At 39.3% G+C, this 18,556-nt stretch overlaps 2 protein-coding genes across 2 annotated transcripts; both read right to left on the bottom strand.

Moving 5' to 3' along the window:
* Nucleotides 1–3,403: 3,403 nt before the first annotated feature.
* LOC149012092 (uncharacterized) lies at nucleotides 3,404–5,463 on the bottom strand. Its single transcript, XM_089159763.1, has 3 exons — nucleotides 4,647–5,463; nucleotides 3,864–4,501; nucleotides 3,404–3,777 (listed from the first exon to the last, which is right to left on the bottom strand). The coding sequence occupies exons 1-3, from the start codon at nucleotides 5,170–5,172 to the stop codon at nucleotides 3,724–3,726; spliced, it is 1,218 nt and encodes a 405-aa protein (XP_089015889.1). The 5' UTR covers nucleotides 5,173–5,463; the 3' UTR covers nucleotides 3,404–3,723.
* LOC149012091 (uncharacterized) lies at nucleotides 5,328–6,417 on the bottom strand. The gene is made up of 3 exons (XM_089159764.1): nucleotides 6,172–6,417; nucleotides 5,621–6,080; nucleotides 5,328–5,506 (listed from the first exon to the last, which is right to left on the bottom strand). Exons 1-3 carry the CDS (start codon nucleotides 6,283–6,285, stop codon nucleotides 5,328–5,330), a joined length of 753 nt encoding a protein of 250 aa, XP_089015890.1. The 5' UTR covers nucleotides 6,286–6,417.
* Between the last annotated feature and the right edge of the window lie 12,139 nt (nucleotides 6,418–18,556).

Genomic DNA, 18,556 nt, shown 5'->3' with positions numbered 1-18,556 from the left:
TTTTTTCTGTGTACCAGTGATTAATTACTGATGTTTATTGCCCTTGGGATATAGATCCAGATGACCCACTGAAGACAACTGATCAAACTCAAACTCTTGACCTAATAGTATGCCTTTCTCCTATATATTTATTTTACTTTAATCTTCTTTTGAATGAATGGAAACCTTTTAGTATTTGCATATCTATGAGTTCTGGTGTTTCATAAATAGTTTCTTTAAAGCATGTTACCAAATTTTTTTGGGGGACTATGTACTTTTGCTCTCTAAAAGATCTCATTTCCAAGATGGCTGACATGGTGAACCAGGTTTTCCAAGAAATCTGATTTCCAGCCCCTGTTCACTGCTTGAATCCAGCAGAACATCAGATTGCTGACGTGTTCAATTATGTTACTATAAGTAATTGTATCTGTAGACATTGGCAACGGTGTATCTTGTTCTTGAGACTGCCACCCTCTGCAGATGATGATATTTTGGGAGTCACATGACTTCATTCTTGCAGTGAGTTACAAAGGTCTTGTGCCATGTATGGATTCCTTGATTCCTCAGTGGCTTATGAAAATTAAATGAACCTTCAGTCACTAGTATTAATTTAATTATACTTGAAATTGAGGTTCTGGATTATTGCACTCTGAACCATCTGAGGACAAAGGTTTGTTGTATTTTACTCTGATGAAAGAAAGAGGCAAAGCCAAAGGCTTATGGATTTAATGTTATTTTATTTTTTAAAATTGTTTCTGCAGGTTTGCAGGGGAAAAACAGTAATGCTTCTATCCCCAACTGATGGTACTGAAGAGATTGCAAATCCCTTTACTCAGCCAGATGGTGTGTAGGGCTTGTCTTCCATTCATGCACCAAGTCTTGCTAACTAGGCCATAGGTATGCTTTATTTAGTCCTCTCCTGTTGGTTATGGTGGGTACTTGATCATTATGGAGTTTGAGAAGGCCTTGCATTTTGTCTATGAGGATACAAGTCAATCAAATCTGGATATTAGTGTAGTAGCATGTAGTGTATGTTAAATGTCACTCAAAATTACTAGAGTGAAAATTTAAATCTATTGCTGTAATGGGTAGTTTTACTTTTTTCAAGGAATAAAATAGTCACTACATTGTAATTAGATTCATGTTAAAAGCCATTATCATTAAATAAAATCTTCCTCATTGTTTTAGGAATTTCTTATAGAGCAAAGTCAAAATGCAGACTCAATGGGTATTCTATATAAGGGCAAAGGTAGAGAACATTGTCAACTTGATTGGTATCATCGGTTAATGAAGTAGGCCTTAGATAATGCTTTGTCTATGAAAATATAATCATGGTCAACTTTGTTTTACTGTTGCATTGCCAGTACTACAATGTGGTGACATGATGTTCTCATAGCCAGCTTGTATTCTACTTGCTGTTTTTATTTTAGATTTTTTATCTTACAAGTTTCTCTTCTTTGCCCAACAGTTGGTGTATTCATTTGTTCTCCAATAAATTTGTTTTAGAATGTAGAAACATAACAAATGCATAATGTAACACTCAAGTTTCATACAAACTCCAATCACAAGACTGGGTTGGTTGAAGCAACAACAACCCACCTCAGTTATATTGTTCATAATTAGAAAAAACATATTGGTTGTTCAAAGGTTTTTAACACTTGATCAAAGATTATTGTTAAAGATAACCACCATGGGAATGCATTAGTCATGCAATTGGCTCTTCTCATTATATATCTTAATAATTAGTTCTTTGTTGCTTTACGAACAAACCCACTTGAACTGATAGTTAACCCATAGATCCACTAGAGATCCATCACCTGGTGTTGAAAGTGGTGGACGATCGAGGTTTTGCAATATTGATATCAAATCTGCTTCTTGTTTTCTTCTTGTGAGCAAACACATAACTCGAACTGGCAATGCATATAAGAATTTGGATGGAGTCGAACCATCATACCCTGGTTTATCTCCAGGTGCTCTTCCATTTTGAGCTAAGGACTCATTATCAACAATGAGGAAAAAGAACTCCACAAAATACTTTTATCAATATCTTTACATTGTAGAGACAGGCCTAACAAACATTCCATCAAACATATCATAGGCATCCAAACTAGTATTCGAACAATTTTACAATAACTTTCCTAACTTGATGATTTAGGCTGTGTAGATGCGATCAAACTGAATGTAATGCAAATTCAAGGCTTTTGATTCATTCAGCAATCAAATAAAACAATAAGAATACAAAAGAAAAATGCATCTACGGAGATAGATTCTAGAGAATACTACTTACCGATTCAGGAATTTGGTCTTCTCCATCGTGTCGTCATAATCAAGCATTGTCGCCGGTTGCAATCATTTGCCGAAGTCTTCGTCTTTGACCGGTGTGGGATCTTCGATTCAGAGATAGAATAAGATGAGGTTGAGCGATTCAGGTTTTCAATCAAATGACTCATAGTAGAAAAATGTACCATGCTACAAAAATCTCTAATGTTCTTCAACAGATCTTATCATTAAGAGAGAGAGAGAGAGGAAACCATGGATGAGAATCGGTGTTGATAGGGAAAGAGAGAGAAAGGTAAAGGAAAATTAGAAAATCGTGAAACAAAGAAGAAGTTGCAGGGTTTTTTGAGTGTTTTTTTTAATGAGTAACTCGGCTTGGTTTCCAATTTGGTTCATTCATTTGAACCGAATTGTTTAACCGGTTTAACAGGCAAAAAAAAAAAGGATTAAATCAACGTTCCTACTTCCTTGGTGACATGTGGCGGGCATCCAAGGAGTGCCCGCTAGATGGCCGCAGAGGATTACATCCCTCACATACCGATGTGGTATGCTATGTTCGGATGAAGAAAAATAGAAAGAGATCTCACATATTGCTGAGAAGATGTTATAAGAATTCTCGAACCAAAACCTTAATCGAAAATCCCAAATCTCTTAATTAATGTGCTAGAAAACCTTATTGAAAATCCCAAATCTCTCAATTAATGTGGTAAACCAACATAATATACAACATATATATAGACTCCAATCGGGTAAACGGGTCGACACATCAGGTTCTAAGCCCTCCCCTTTGATCTCCGCAAATGGGTCATTCCGGTTGCCCACCAAAATGTGTAGGTGCACAGTGTCATATTCCAAATTGGGTACAAGAATTCAAGTAAAAACAAAACAATCCTCTTTACACAAAAAAGGTCTACCGAAAGAAGTTTCCAATGACCTCTTCTTCAGCCAAGATCACACTTCCTCGACTCCAAGTGATCTCTAGCAAATTTCTGACACTCCCGCTGGCAATTCACGTTTGTTCAACTTAAAATTACATAAATAAATAAATAAAATAGGAAAGTAAGAAAGAAGATTGCCGGAGAGAGACACATTCCATGCCCATCAGGATGGAACTCGAAGCTCTCTCTCAGAGGCAAATAGAAATTCTAAACAGCCTAAAACAACAAAGAGAAAACATCAATGGTGAACTGATCATATCTTTTTTTTGTTTTTTCTGATAAAAGAGTAACTGAGTCAAGTGATATTATTGAGCTTAATTAATATGGGCTGACAATGGTTCTTAGCCATTAATCAAACAGCCTAAAACAACAAAGAGAACATCAAAATTTCCAAAATTTGCAGGTTTGAAACACGTAATCTGTAATTAGCCCACAGAGAGAGGGTAGAGGGGAGAAACCAAGGTGGTTTAAACCCCACAATCAAAACAAACTAAAGCTTGCCAAGCATCCATAGTGAGACTTCCATTCCTCAATTTTCGTTCAGGGTCTGTAGAGCTGGTCTTTTATTTTCCAATAGTTTTTCCTGCCAATTATCAAAAACCCGATGTTATGAACAAGCAAAGACAGGTGTCAGACAAACTAAACAACCAAGATTAATTTTTCTCTTACCTTTTCTTTGATCATCTTAATCAGCTGCCTCCTGCTCTTATCCTGGTATCTCTCTGGTGAGAGAATGGATATAGCTTTCTTCTTTCCCATTTCCAACCGAGCAGTCTTTGGGCTGGCAACACTCAAGCCCAGTTTTGTGGCACTAATTTCACACGTGTTCTCCTTGTTGTCCTCAAAGACATTGGGGCTGGCAACACTGAAGCTCAGTTTTGTGGCACTAATTTCACTAGTGTTCTCCTTGTTGTCCTCAAAGACCATGAGCTGTCTAGGGGTGGTCCGTTTCTTGTTCCCTGATTTCCTTGGTGTTTGGCTCTTCCTTGGTGTTGGGGTTGTAACGACATCGTTGGCAGGATGATCTGGTAGAGAAATCGTACCTTCAAGATGCAATTTGGAAATAAAAGCATTGTGGTCATTAAGCAATGGGATTTTCTCTAAACCAGTAACATCTTCTGTTGTGGCTGCAACATTATAATGTTCCTCGTGGCTTGGCTTCTCATCTTGTTCAACGGAACACAAGGAAGAAACATCAACGTTTTCGCATGATTTTTCTTCCTCTGATGATTCAGCTACATCACTACCATCCGTCAATTTGCCACCAAGCTCTGCAAAATGATCAGCCACATCTGCACCTACCTCTTCTGCAAAAAAAGGAAAAAATAGTAATCAGCATTTGCCTTTTTGTTATATCTATCACCTCTTTGAGCAAATCAATAAGACAAAAGCAAAACACACACACAAAATAAATAAATAAAAAGAAAAAAGAAGAGGAAATGGGGAAATTACCGGCATTCATTTTCTGCTGTTGATCAGATGCCAAATCATCATTCTGTAATTGAAGAACCTTGGCAAAATGATTAGCGACTGCCTCAAGCTGGAGTACTACTAGTTGACCAGCACTTTGATCACATTCAGTCTGAGGGTTATCCTGGGGCTGAGTTACATCCATTTTCTCTGGTGATAGATAAGAAACTACTTCTGCTTCAGACAGAACCTCAACAATTATCTCCCCAGCAAGGTCATTTATTGCAGCAACTGTGGATCCACAGTTGCACTCGTCCTTCCCAATCACCTCAGGATCTTCTCTGGAGCAAAGATTCAAACATGTTGACTCCAAGGGATGGATTTCATAACTCTCTCCCTCTGTTGATCCCCAATCAGATGTCACCTTATCTTCCTCAACAGCCAAACCTTCACCAGACTGGTTTTCTTGGTTTTGCACTACAAAAATTGTGTTTTTGTCGTCACCTTCAGACCCTTCACCTGCTTCATACTGCTCGTTTACTATTAAATCGTCAAACACAGATTCCATTGATGACGAGGTCTCTGCAACAGAGTCCTTGCTTGTTGAGTTGCAGATTTTTCCACCCGATATGCATTCTTGGACATGGGCAGAACCGTCTTCAACCTCGAGCTGCTCTGGTTCACCATGAAGATGATCCTGTTCATTCTCCTTGGTTGCAAAAGTTAGACTTGTCTGTACCTCTGCCACCAAAGATTCAGTGTCATGAACATCATCATTAGGTTCAGTGACATAAACATCATCATCGCGAGTGGCGTCCCCTGACTCCACCACCGAACTCTCTGCGAGGGAAGTCTCTGAAGTATTTCATTTAAAACCTCACCAGAAATCATACTTTTCGTTTCTGCAAGAGAAGAATCATCAGAAAAAGAAGGGGGAAAAAATATCTAATCGAAGTATTTAATATTGAAAAAAACTGAAAATCTAATCTATATCGCTTAGAAAAGATTGAGGTTACCTTTGTCTTCTTCAACATCAGGGATTTCAGCAACTTTCGGTTGCCCCTCTAAATTCTCTGCTTCTTCTTCCGAGAAGACTGGTATCTTTACGGCTTCAGCTCTTCTCGATCCCTTCTTCTGAGTTGATTGAGAAGTCTTCTTATCAGCAAACCTCGTGGATCTTCTCACACTGTGAACTGGAACAGCTAGGTTTTCTTTCTGTCCCACCTCTTCTCCTCCTTTATTCTCTTCCTTCATCTTGGGAAGAACCAAAGGCACCGCCCCTCTTCTCCGACCAATCCGACTAACTGGCGTTTCAGATGTCTCTGAAACTTTATTCGTCCCCTTAGTTTCAGTCTCGGCCTCTGATTTTGGACGAGCCGATGCTCTCCGAGTGGTGCGAGGAAGAGCTGGTGAAAGGATCTCTAATCTATTGGGCGTGGCGGGAATCGTCTCTAGGTTATCTGATAACCCTTCAACCTGCAAATGAGACAGAAACGAAAAGAATCGATTAGACAAATGAAGGAAGAAACAAATCCAAAGGGTTTTTCAGGATTTGAAAAAGGCTTACATGGTCGAGAGCATTCAATGCATCGGCCATTGCTATGTTGGTCATGTTCGCAGGGATCTTGTTCTTCTTGCAGAGAGCTTGGAGTTCTCTCCGAGTGAGGCTGTGGAAATCCATTTCCAACGTTTGAGAAGACTTGGATTTGGCTGAAGATGAAAGAGAGAAGAGAACGAACTTAGGACAAGCACAACAGAGTGGTCGTTTCGTGAAGAGGACGAGGTGGAGAGAATACAATATGTACAGGCAAGGATAAAGAGACGTTGGAACTTGTCGTCCGTTCAAAAACAAATTGACCGTTACCCCGCCGACGCGTCGATTTTGAAATTCAAATTTTATTATTAGATATTTAAAAGGAAATAGGTTAGAGTTATAGTGTTATACAAATGAGTCACGGCCTTCTAATGGATTTAGCGGCTGATTCTTTAAATGAAACCCTAATGGATATTATATAAAATTCTTGCCTGAATCGTTATATCACTTTGGACACATGTCGCTCATCCATAAATCCAAAATGGAAAGGAAAAAAAATTAAATATTCAATCCATTTCTGACCTTGTCTATTTCTGACATAAAAATGTATGAGTGACAATGTATCCAAGGTTAGATCTAAATGTTAATGTATCCAAGGTTAGATCTAAATGTTGAGGTTAGATTTAGATGATTTTTTACTTTACTTTAATTTCAGCCTTTGAATTTAAATTTGGACATTTGTAGAAAATAGATGGTCTATTTGAATGTTAGAAATGAACAAGATAAAAATCTCGACAAAAATTCATAACTGACAATATATTTCGAAGCAAATTGCTCTAACATTTCAAAATGGATGCCTTAATACACTAACATTCCACTTTATTTTTGAAAAACACACTTGAGTCCATTTCCATGCTAGAAACAGACAGCGCTAGAATCTGGATAAAAATTCATAACTTACTATATATTCTGAGGAAATTGCTCTGACATCTCAAAATGGGGGTCTTAAAACACTAACACCCCACTTTATCTTTGAAAAACACACAAGTCCTATTTCGTTAGTATGGTTAATTATACATTCTTAAAGACCATTATACAATTACATAATGGAGTGAAAAGACTTCATCTACCCTTCTTTTATTTTTTATTATTATTTTTTTGGTACAAAATTGAAAATTTTCATTCATAAACTTAAAAGGAAATACAGACACATCAAAAGAAAGACAGAAAAACAAAAGATAAATGCATGAAAACACAAAGTTCGATCCAAACTAAGGAATGGACATTGACAAAATGTCATACATGCAATTGATAAGGTCATCTTGATTAAGGAATTGGTCAAGCCCAAGCCCTTAAAATAATGTTTATAACAACCATAACAACAACTAAATCCAAGGAATACGACATATCTATCCTCCATCACAAACTACCAAAGAGGCGACACGCCACAAAGGTAAGGTTGTCAATCGGTACGGTTTCGGTAATTCGGTACAGTACCAACTTTGAATACCGAAAACCAGAACCGTATCGTATCGAATTTAAATGGTACGGTACGGTTTTGGTATTTACAAAAACAATTCGGTACGGTTTCGGTATTAAATCGGTACGAGAAAACGGTTTAAACACGGTATCTAGTGCGATACAATTTTGGTACAAATGAACTTATGCCACTTTGGTTATTAGTTCATTAAGATCCTAATGAAATTGTGATCAACAAATCAATATATTTTGAAATTAACATAGATAAAGAAAATAAATCTAATTAATAGAGACAAAACAAGTAAATCTAAGAAGAGGAGTGAATGATTAAACAAAAAATTGAAATAAGGAATTAAGGATTGGGAAAAGGTAACGTGTTTTAATTGTAAATTTACAATTTATATTTCTTAATTTGGTACGGTACCAATTTGGTACGGTACCAATTCGGTATGGTTTCGGTACGTACCGACGGTATGAGTACCTAAAACCGGAACCGTACCGAAGAAATTTGGTTTTGGTAAGTACCGTATCGAATTTTGAACGGTACGGTACGGTGTAGTTTTAGACGTCGCGGTTCGGTACGGTTAAACGGTTTCGATACGCAATTGACACCCTTACATAAAGACGGACACATTTATTTTATTAACTTATTCTCTAGTTACTTTCACTCATTTCCCTCATCCCAAACCCTTCTCTCATCTACAAGTTCTGGCCACCAATTAATTCCCTTCTCATGTCAAACCTCTCCTAGAAACAAATAGTTCACCTAAGTGACATTTGTTGCATTGAGATTAAATGCTTAATATCCAAATCCCAGTTACGAATCTAATATGATAAACTCCTTGAATCTGAAACAGAATTGGAGGGAGGGGGATTGATCTACATGGTAATTCCAGGGTATAGTAATTGCTAATTTTTGGTGCTTTTGTTGAGAAAAAACAGGTGAGGCCTTCATTTTGAAAATCAGACTTTTCATGCTTCCATGCTTAGACCATCTCAAGGCCTGTAGAACATCCTTTTGAGAAGATTTGGATTTGGCTGAAGATGAAAGGGAACAAAACAAACTTAGAGAAAGCACAAGAGAGTGGTTGTTTCGTGAAGAGGACAAGAAGGAGGGGAATACGTAGAGGCAAGGATAAAGAGACGTTGGATCTTTTCGTTTGCCATTCAAAAAAATTTGACCGTTACACCACCGACGCATAGATTTTGAAATTCTCAATTTTATTATTAGATATTTAAAAGGAAATAGGTTAGAATTATATAACTGCGTCACGACCATCTAATGTACTTAATTTTTGGAAAGAACACTTCTCAAATATTAACGGCTGATTGTCTAAAAGAAACCCCAGTCGTTATAATATATTTTTGCCTGTAATTATTATAGTTTTCTGAACCAGAAAAAAAGAAAATTATAATTTTTTGGTAATCGGTGTATCACTTCACTCATAACTTATTGATTTTTTGACCAAAATGCTGACATCCCATTTTATCTTTAAAAAATATACAGGTCCTATTCCATTAGAATGGTTAGTTGTACGACCTTAAAGATCATTATACCCTTGTGTATAATGAAGTGCAAAGACTTCATCTACCTTTTTCTATTAGCCTTATTCTCCAATAACTTTTACCAATTCCCTCACCCCCATAGAACAAAATTCGATCCAAACAAGTCACAAGTTTCGATTGAAACTATTGAAATTTCGACATTGGATCGAAAACTGGGTCGAAAAGAGAACCAAACCAGCTTGACCACGGGTTGAAACTATCAAAATTTCGACATTGGGTCAAAACCAAGTCGAACATGAATTGAACGGGCTGAACCAGCCGGTTCACTTTTATAAGTCTTCTTTTTTGATCGAGCGCGATATCCCGACAGAACTAGGAGGTTTCAACCTCATTTTCCCCCTAGATTTCAACATTTTTTCCCAGGGTTTTGGATCATTTCGAGCACTTTTAAGCACCCCTTTGTTGATTTTGACCCTTCTTGGTGAATTATTTCACTTTTTTTAAGCTTTGTTACAAGGTAACATAAGTTTCCCCTATTTTTGATTTTTCCCTCTCTTTCACGGTCAAATAGTGTTGGAATGTTTTGAAATTTTTTTCCCATGGTCTTTAGTAGGTAGATTTACAAGTGGTTGTTGTTGGATTTGATCTTTGTAGTGTTCTACCATTCTTTTGTTTTTCTAATTTTAAAAAATATCTAAAAATTTACATTTCTTTATTTGTTTCCTACTCAAAGCATATTGGATTGAGTTGAAATTATTAAGTATTGTCTCTAATAGGTAGACTTACTTATGTAATTGATTGAATTTGATTTTTGAAGTGTTTACTATGTTTTCTGATTCTTCTTGTATTTAATAATTATTACAAAAAATTATTTTAATTATAAAAATTATATTAATTATAAAAATTATTTTAATTATAAAAATTATTTTTAATTAGAAATAATTGTAAATATTTGTGAATACCTTAGTTTACAAGTATTGTGTGTTTAGTGTCTTTAGGCTAAAATTAAAATGTTGGGTTTGTGTTTTAACGATGATTATTATGTATGTTTGTATCAAGCACAAACTTTTGAGTTAGACTTAGAAACACGATGTCAGACATAGCTTGGTACTGAAGATCCATCTAGTGGGAGGGGACCGCAATGTGGTTGGATGCTCCAATGTCCCTTACAAGTTAAAGTGGCAATGGCAAAATATGTGAGAGGATGGCAAGAGAAGAAGGAAGAAAAGAAGGCAAGGAGAGATGAGTTTTAGACAACATGCTTAAAGGAGGTGAGAAAGCAGAATGTGGATCTAGATGATGCCTCATCCCCAGAGCCATAGATGGAGAGAGTCCTTAGGATGAGTAGGGAGTCTTATAGACTCGATGAGATCAGAAGGACATAGAGGGCTATGGGTACAAGGTCATCTAGAGATCTAGATTTTGAGAGGGCAAACGGAGGAGCTCCAGGATGAGGAGGAGTCAGAGTATCAAAGAGTCAACTACCTTACCACGGGCCCCAGTGTGAAATCCCCCACCTGTCCTAACCCAAAAATCCATATTATAGGTCCGAAAACTCAGAGTGTGGGTAGAAGGCTACTGTGGCCCATCTAGATAGAGACCATGGGATTGGAGTTTGAACCAATAGAAGTGGACGAAGATGATGCTGAGTTGGGAGTTCTATTAGAGTTTGGAAGGAGATCTAATTTGAACGTTAATGGATTCGGTAGATGGATTAAGTATTCTGTGATGACACATGTGGAAGGTCGCAAAAATCAAGTAAGACCTTTCTGTAGTATAGAATAGGAACTAGGACTTAGCAGGGGCTTTCAAGGCCTTGATTATGCTCCTAGAACAAAAGTTGCAGGGGCTGGTCGATTGGCCTGGTTGCCCCAGGTGACCACCCTAGTTCCGGGTGAAAAAGGGCAACTTTGAAAATATGATTTTTGAAGCCCAATTTAAGTTTTTTTGTTCTAAAACATGTCATTATGATCCAAAGTCATCAGAGAACGTTAGAACTTGTCAAAGAACTCTTCGTGAAGGTGAAGGATAGTTTGGAAGTCATCCAAAACAGTTTTCAAACAATAATTTACCTACTTGAAGGTTAGTATTCATCTTCTTCTTTCTAATTCTCTTCTATGATTGATTCCTTCTATTGCCTAGACCTTGTTGAAGGCTTCTAGTTATTGTATCAGCCTAATTCTTCTACCGTTTTTACTATAGAGTGAATCCCCATTCACTCTAGCTTATTCCTAAATCTTTCGGATCAATTTCGGAGAAGACCTATTATAGGATTCATTAGGTTTTCATTCCATTTGCTTTGTTTGATGTCTAAGCTGTGGATGACAACTCCAGCCCTAACTGTGGTGGGTTATAGAAGCCCCCACTCTTACTTTCCTTCCAAGCTTGTCGCGGCTCTCTTTTGGATAGGTCCCTGAAAGGAGAAGGAAGGCTATAATGCCAACAAACGACGTCTATCATTGTATTGAATTCATCGGACCCACCATTTTGGGAACGTCCAGTGCCAAAGTCATTGAATGGATAAGTTACCAATCCCTAAAACAGACTATGTAATTTACTTTATCTATTGGGTTACGGGCGAGCATTTTACTATAGGTTTCTATTGTATCAATCTACCCTTGTTTGATTCATGTCAAAGCATATACTTGGGGGTGGGTGCAGGGCGGACGATTTCAAAGCGGACTTTCCATTTATTAGATAGAGAATATTGCCAAGATTCTTGATCCACTACCGAACTTATTCTAATTCCAACAGGTCGGACTCGAATCGTGGGGATCATTGGAATACTTCGTATCAACAGATACTCAGTATATTAATATCTATTCGATTCGAGATCTCTTATTGAATTGCTCAGTCAATAAGCATTCTCAATATTATGCCTTGAAGAGGAGTCAAACCTCCACGCTCTTTAGCATGAGATTTTGAGTCTTGCGTGTCTACCATTTCACCACCAAGGTGTCTTGAAAGTGAATCGTATTTCATGAATATGATATCTATCTAGTGTGATGTATGGAACATATGACAAAGGTGGAGTGTTGGAGTATTTCTATCTATCGGCCATGTCATATAGGCCCGAGTCGGGCATCCAATTGCTTCAATTTGGATTATCCGGAGGATACCTTATATATGTCAAAAGATGTACAATCAAACCTATTTTTCGATTCAATAGAAGCCCAATGAAGTGAATATGGTACCTACCCCCACGATCTATGATGGTGTCACCTTGTGAAGCTAAGTCAGACAAGGGGGAAAGACATGGAATTGATAGGGAACCAGGGAAAATAAGCGTGCACATCCGTTTTTCAGTTAGGCCACCGCTTCTGTGGTGTGTGAGCTTCTGGGCATGAATGAGAGCCTTTTCCTCATGGAAGGACTAGACCAAAAAAGAGATCTGGCTTATTCCTGCAACTTCTAGATCGATTTCGAAGAAGACCTATAATAGGATTCGTTAGGTTTTCATTCCGTTTGCTTTGTTTGATGTCTAAACTATGATTAGAACATGTTCTAGGTAATTGTGGAGTAGTTTAGAACCCAATTGGGAAGCCTTCTGACAATTTGAGTCAATTTTGTTTGTACTTGTAGGGTGGTTGATTGGCTTGGTCGCCTAGGGTGACCAGCCCTACCTTGGTTGCCCCAGGCAACCACCTCGACCAACCACCCTTTGTAAAGTTGGTTTTTTGTTTCCCTTTTTGATATAGGACCTCTAGGGTTATTTCTAACTTTAAACCAACACATTAATAGGACTTTTTAGGAAGCATGAACATACTCTTTGACTTACTTTTCAAAGTTCAAATCAATAGCAAATTGAGGATGTTCGTTTGCACATAACCATTGTTACTTTCTTAGTTGATATGAAACTTGTATATTATTATACATGTTGTTGTTTTAGGATTTAGGAATGATGTTTATGATTCTGAAATTACAGAATATAAGTTGTTTGTTATTGATATTTGATGTATGGATCAACATGTGACATTATGGACTTAAATTGATTTATGAATTGGGAGTGCGATTGAACATTTTACTACTTTGTGGAAAGTGAATGTATGTTGTGATTGTAGATTGGGGAATACCTATTTGGGTGTTTTGGCTTGGGACATCAATAGAGGTGGTATGGGATGCTATCCTCTGATGCCCCCAACACTTTTCAGGGTTATTGTTTGCCATGACTAGGAGGTCTAGAAGAGTATGGTTAGGTACCCCATCATATCATTTGTCACGCCCTCCCAGCCGGTACCCTATCTGGCATACCCAGAGTGTGACCACACCCAAACGGTATCGAGGACAACCTCCCACATAAACAATACATATCATGACATCTAATAGCGGAGTAAACCATAGATCCATAGAGTGATCTATATCTTTTCTGTCCCGTGTAGGCACCCCTTCACCGCGGGTAGCTCTGTACTGACATCTATCCCCGTCTTGGGTCTTTGTTCTCCCTTTTGCCTCCTTTGTGTTCTCTTGCCCCTTCCCTCTGGTCGCTCTCGTCGGCTCCCTCGGGTCTTCGTGTTTGTGGTCCCTCCCTTCCGGAGTTGCCTCTTCGCCTTGCGCTTCTTCTGGGCCTCTTCTCGCCTGCAGTGTCTCCTTGTCTTGTTTCGCTCGGCGTTTCCATTCTTGCGGATTCCCATCTTGCTTGTTGGCCTGTGTGTCTCTCTATGTTCTGTCTCTTTGCCTGCTTTGTCTGCCCGTCTTCTTTGGGTCCCTCACTCCTCACCTTTGTTCTTGGTTCTCTCCGGTCTTTCCCGCTTGGCAGCCGTTGTTGGTCCTTCATCCCTCGGCCCTTGGCGGGGTTGTCCCCTCTCTCCACCATTTGGTTGTCGGCGCTGTCGGTCCTAGCCTGCGTCTTCTCTTAGTTACTCGTCGATCCGGTCTTCCTTCCTCGTCCCCGCGTCCTTTCCGGTTCCTTCCCTGGTCCTCATGTCCCCGCTCGGACTCATCACCCTATTGATCATCCACATTGTACGGGCTCTCCGTCCTCTCCGGGTTGGTTACCGGTCTTGCGCCCGTGAGCCCAAGTCTCCTTGCAACCCTACCTTGGCCCCCACATGTGTTCCTGCCTCTCACGGGTTGGTTCCGTCTTGAGCGCCCATGATCCCCATTGCTCCCGGGTCGTTCGGTCTCAATACCCCTCCGTTGGGTCCATCGACATCCTAGCCACACTACTGCATCCTGATTGTCATCCACGTTTGGGGGTGTCCCGGGGCATCTCCGGACATCCCATTTTCCCGTGTGTCCGGCGGTGTCAGGACACCTCTCCTTTCCCCATCTTGCATCACTGCATCTTCATTCATCACATATTGGTAACTTCATATTGGAGTCTATTCATCCTTGTATACATTGGTGTAATCATACATGAATCATTCAATTGTGTTGCTCGTAATCGTTATGCAACGGTAGTATATCATTGTGATCTAATTTAGGAATCATATCTATGTATTCAAATATAGCTAGATTCATGCTATCTATGTAATTAGGATACCATCCTTACCTTTTATAACTCGCAGGAATCCTAAGAATCGTGATCTTGGCACTTGAGGATGTCCTCAGTATATACAACATATTAGGAGATCCCTACAGAGATATCACATCCCGCCATTCGGAGTTCTGTACTCTTGGTCGGTGGATTGGTCGTCGGCCCTCACCATCTCGACCATGCAGCGTAGCCTGCGGTTTTAGTTGTCCGTTTGGTGGTTCAGGGTCTAATCAGGGGTAACTACATCGCAGTTTCCAACATATGGGTACCTCACACCAATCAAATCAAGATATCAGATCCAAATTGGCGTTACCATATTAGATCACCATGGATCTTGATGATTCTAAATCGCAAGAACTAGGAGGATGGATCATTGCTTCGGTATGGTATCATGAACATACTTAGATCTTCAGGAACAGGCTTAGAAGCATAAATCTAAATTAGGAATACCTACCATATTGTAACTACCATGCTTCATGAGAACACATAGTATGGTAGGAGAACAACTAGAGATTGATAGATCATGGATCATGGGACACGGTACTAACTACTAACATGATCAACATAGAGATCCAAGAGATCAGTTCAATCAGATGTTTAACAGATTAGATCATGGTTTGATCATGATTCCTTCAAGCTTGCAATGATCATGGTTAAGATCATTGTTCTAGCCTCAAATCCTTAGGATGATCATGAGAACATGTTCGGAGATGTTTGCACAGAGATGCGCATCTCTTCTCTGTCTCAACTCAAAAGGAGAACAGATGGAGGAGGAGAGAGAGTAGCATCCTTTTGATGCAAGAGAGTTTCGACGAAGATCCGTCAAGAACACCAAGGATGCAAGGGAGTGACTTGCGAGGTCTTTGGTTCATTCCGAGGTTTGGAGGCGCATCGGTGGACTCGAGATTGGACTTAATAGAGCAAGAACAACCTAATTGCCAAGACCACTTATTGGTCGGTGGATTGGTCGATGGCCCGTCGACCAATCAGTCGACCAATGCTGACGAGACCAACGGGAATTGGGCCCGGATCAATCCAATCCTAAGGGGTTTTGCACACAGTCGTGACTTACCTAATGGTAGAATGCCTTCAAACCAAGATAGAGGCACTCCAAGTCCATCAACTAATCCGTCTTCATCAAGTTCAGTTTCCATATAGAACTTCATCATCAACTTTCATGGTTCAGCCGACACCAAGTCCTCTCTGGGATGGCCCGCTGCTTCTTACTTTACTTCGGGTCCCGGACCTACAATAACAGGTTTCCGGTCGGTTAGGGCTGGGTTTTACATCATTACCCTATTGGCGGGGTATTGATGTCGAGTGACATGTGGCAGCGGTATTTGGTTGGTGGGAGTCCAAGAGTGCGAGAAGCATGAGGGGACACAACATTGCCGTGTGGGGGGGTATCCATTGGTAGAGTTGCATATAATAGGTTTAGGCTTGTCGGCGTCCAAGAAGGCGAGAAGCATGAGGGGACACAAGGGCTTCTTGCCCATTATATGTGGATGACCAACAGGGTTAAGGGAAGGCATAGTCCAAGAAGGAAATGTTGACTCTAGATAGGGAAGGATACTAAACCAAGAAGGCAAGAAGCATGAGGGGAGGTATTTGGACCTAGAATGATATGACTAAGCTGATGACTTGCATTAGGTTAGGCTTATCCATGACACGTTCCTCGTTCTCAAACCAACTGTGAAACCCGGCCCTAACCTTAACCCGGATACTCTTTGATTGTAGGTCCGAAGACCCAAAGTAGAAGTGAAAGTTAACTATGGGCCATATTGGTAGAAGATATAGTGTTCGACTCCGAACCTATGGAGATTGAAAATGATGCCCCATACTTGAAGACAATGTTGGATATTGAGAAGAGACTACACCTTGATGAAGAGAAGATTAGTTGATGACCTTAGAGCTTGGTGGGATATGATTTAAAGCCATTTTTCCATGCTAGGTATGTTAAAGAATATGTGTTTAAAGTTTTGTTTGATTCCGAGGGGTGGAAGACCCTCAAATCCCTGTCTTTGGTTTTGCTGACAGCTTGGGTCGACTGCTTGGGTCGACTGGGCCATGCTACCCAGCCACTCAACCCAGAGATGCTGAACTCGAACAAAATCTTCTGTTTTGAGTATCTTGCTATATATACCCCATGACTTCGTGATTTTAGTATCCCTAGCCTCCATAACACTTAGAGAACGAAGGGAAACCATCTCCAAGCCTCCAAGAGTGAAGAAGAAGACCTAATCTTGCAATCTTGCAAATTCTCTCTCTTGTTCTTCAATTAAAGATTAGTATTCTATTTTTTATGTTATTGATTTATTCTTTCTATGATCACTCTCATCTCTGAACTGAGATTACGATGAAGATGCTGCAACCTTGTAGTCATATCTTTACAATCTCTTTTCATTCTCTTGTGCTATGATCATCTCATTCATTCTTGACATGATTCTTATGATTTCTTCTTAAACTATGATAATATTCCTATTTTGATTCATTCTAGCATTATAGATGCTTCTCTATGATTATTCATACCTCTGATCTATTGTGTTCTTGTACTAGAATGAGATCTAATCATCTCTAGTTCATCTCTTTCATTCATAGCATGTTTCCAATGAAAACTATGATTTTTACCAAAATAGAAACTATGATTCTAAATAGTAAGTAATGGTTTTAATGGTGGTTTGATGTCTAAATTATGCTTTTTAGTCTTAAACTACTATGTTAGACAATCTCTCCAAGTTTTGTCGCATTCTAGTTTGTATAGCATAGGTTTCGGATCAAGATTCTCTTTTTATTTCCGGATTTTCTCTTGGGCAGATTGCCTGGTTCGACTGGAGCACTCAACCCAGCCAATCAACCCGCAAGAACAAAATCTGTTTTCTTCGTTCGATTCGATTCGATTCATGCTTATTCTCTTAGGACTACTTCCTAATGATTGTGTGATGCTATTCTAGGGTTTATTTGCTAACTTTGGATTCATCCTCTTGTCCGTCCGGAATACATTCGAATCTATTTAAGGTAAGGAAAGTTGTTACCATATTAACATAGATTGCATAGATTTAGTTTCTAATTTGGGAACTACTTAGATTTGCTACTGTTATGTTAGTTTCTATTATGATATGAATGCTGCAAGTACATTAGGATCTTATTTCCTTATTTACTTTATGTACTTGATTATGTACGAATACTTACTCATGTATGTTTTCTTATTTATTTGATCTTGTCTTATTATACTCTTTCATATGATGAGATATCTGTCGTGGATGATATGACTGAATTATGATTATGATTGTTTGGGTATGATTTGGGATTGGGGAATGTCCTTTTGACATTTCTGTCCTTGGACCTCATTGGGAGTAGTATGGGATATTTCCAATGTTGCCCTTTGACATTTTCCCAGATTATTGGTTTTTATACCTAGGACTTGTCTAGTAGTGTTTGGCTAGGTTACACCCTTGTTATATCAGACCCGATTCGGAAGGGTATTGAGACCGAACGACCTATGGTAGCAATGGGGATTCATGGGTGCTCAAGACCGGTGAGTTATATCCGTGAGGGGACATGAATCACATTGTGGGGACCATTTATGGGTAGAGTTGCATATGGATAGATTTGGGCTCATGGGCATTCAAGACCGGTAACCAACCCGTGAGAGGACATGAGAGCTTCCCGTTTACTATATGTGGATGACCTATAGGGTTGATGAGTCCGTATTTGAGAGAGTCGGATACGCTGACTCTAGTGTGAAGGATACCGGAAAGGATCCCAAGAGGGGAGGAATGGACGTATCTGGATCTTAGTTGATGTAACTAAGTAGAAGACTTGCATTGGGCTAGGCTTTACCTTGACATGCGCCAATACTTAGACCAAACGGTGATGTGAGAGAGAGGTGACTTAACCCCTAGCCATGGATTGTCCGAGATGGATGAAGGACCCTTTGCCAACTGATGATGTGTGATT

Source organism: Hakea prostrata, chromosome 6 (genome assembly GCF_041222555.1).
Source record: "Hakea prostrata isolate BN-2017 chromosome 6, UWA_Hpros_2, whole genome shotgun sequence".
NCBI classification, from domain to species: Eukaryota; Viridiplantae; Streptophyta; class Magnoliopsida; order Proteales; family Proteaceae; genus Hakea; species Hakea prostrata.
The sequence above is the reverse complement of the archived record's forward strand: the minus strand, read 5'-3'. Positions and strand labels throughout refer to the sequence as shown.

Excerpts from the sequence above, each read along its gene's own strand:
- LOC149012092 (XM_089159763.1), bottom strand. The coding sequence starts at position 5,172 with ATGGAATCTGTGTTTGACGATTTAATAGTAAACGAGCAGTATGAAGCA. Across the intron at positions 4,502-4,646 it reads ACAGCAGAAAATGAATGCCG|AAGAGGTAGGTGCAGATGTG; the intron begins GTAATTTCCCCA and ends CTTTTTTTGCAG. Across the intron at positions 3,778-3,863 it reads TTAAGATGATCAAAGAAAAG|GAAAAACTATTGGAAAATAA; the intron begins GTAAGAGAAAAA and ends GATAATTGGCAG.
- LOC149012091 (XM_089159764.1), bottom strand. The coding sequence starts at position 6,285 with ATGGATTTCCACAGCCTCACTCGGAGAGAACTCCAAGCTCTCTGCAAG. Across the intron at positions 6,081-6,171 it reads CATTGAATGCTCTCGACCAT|GTTGAAGGGTTATCAGATAA; the intron begins GTAAGCCTTTTT and ends TCTCATTTGCAG. Across the intron at positions 5,507-5,620 it reads TGATGTTGAAGAAGACAAAG|AAACGAAAAGTATGATTTCT; the intron begins GTAACCTCAATC and ends CTTCTCTTGCAG.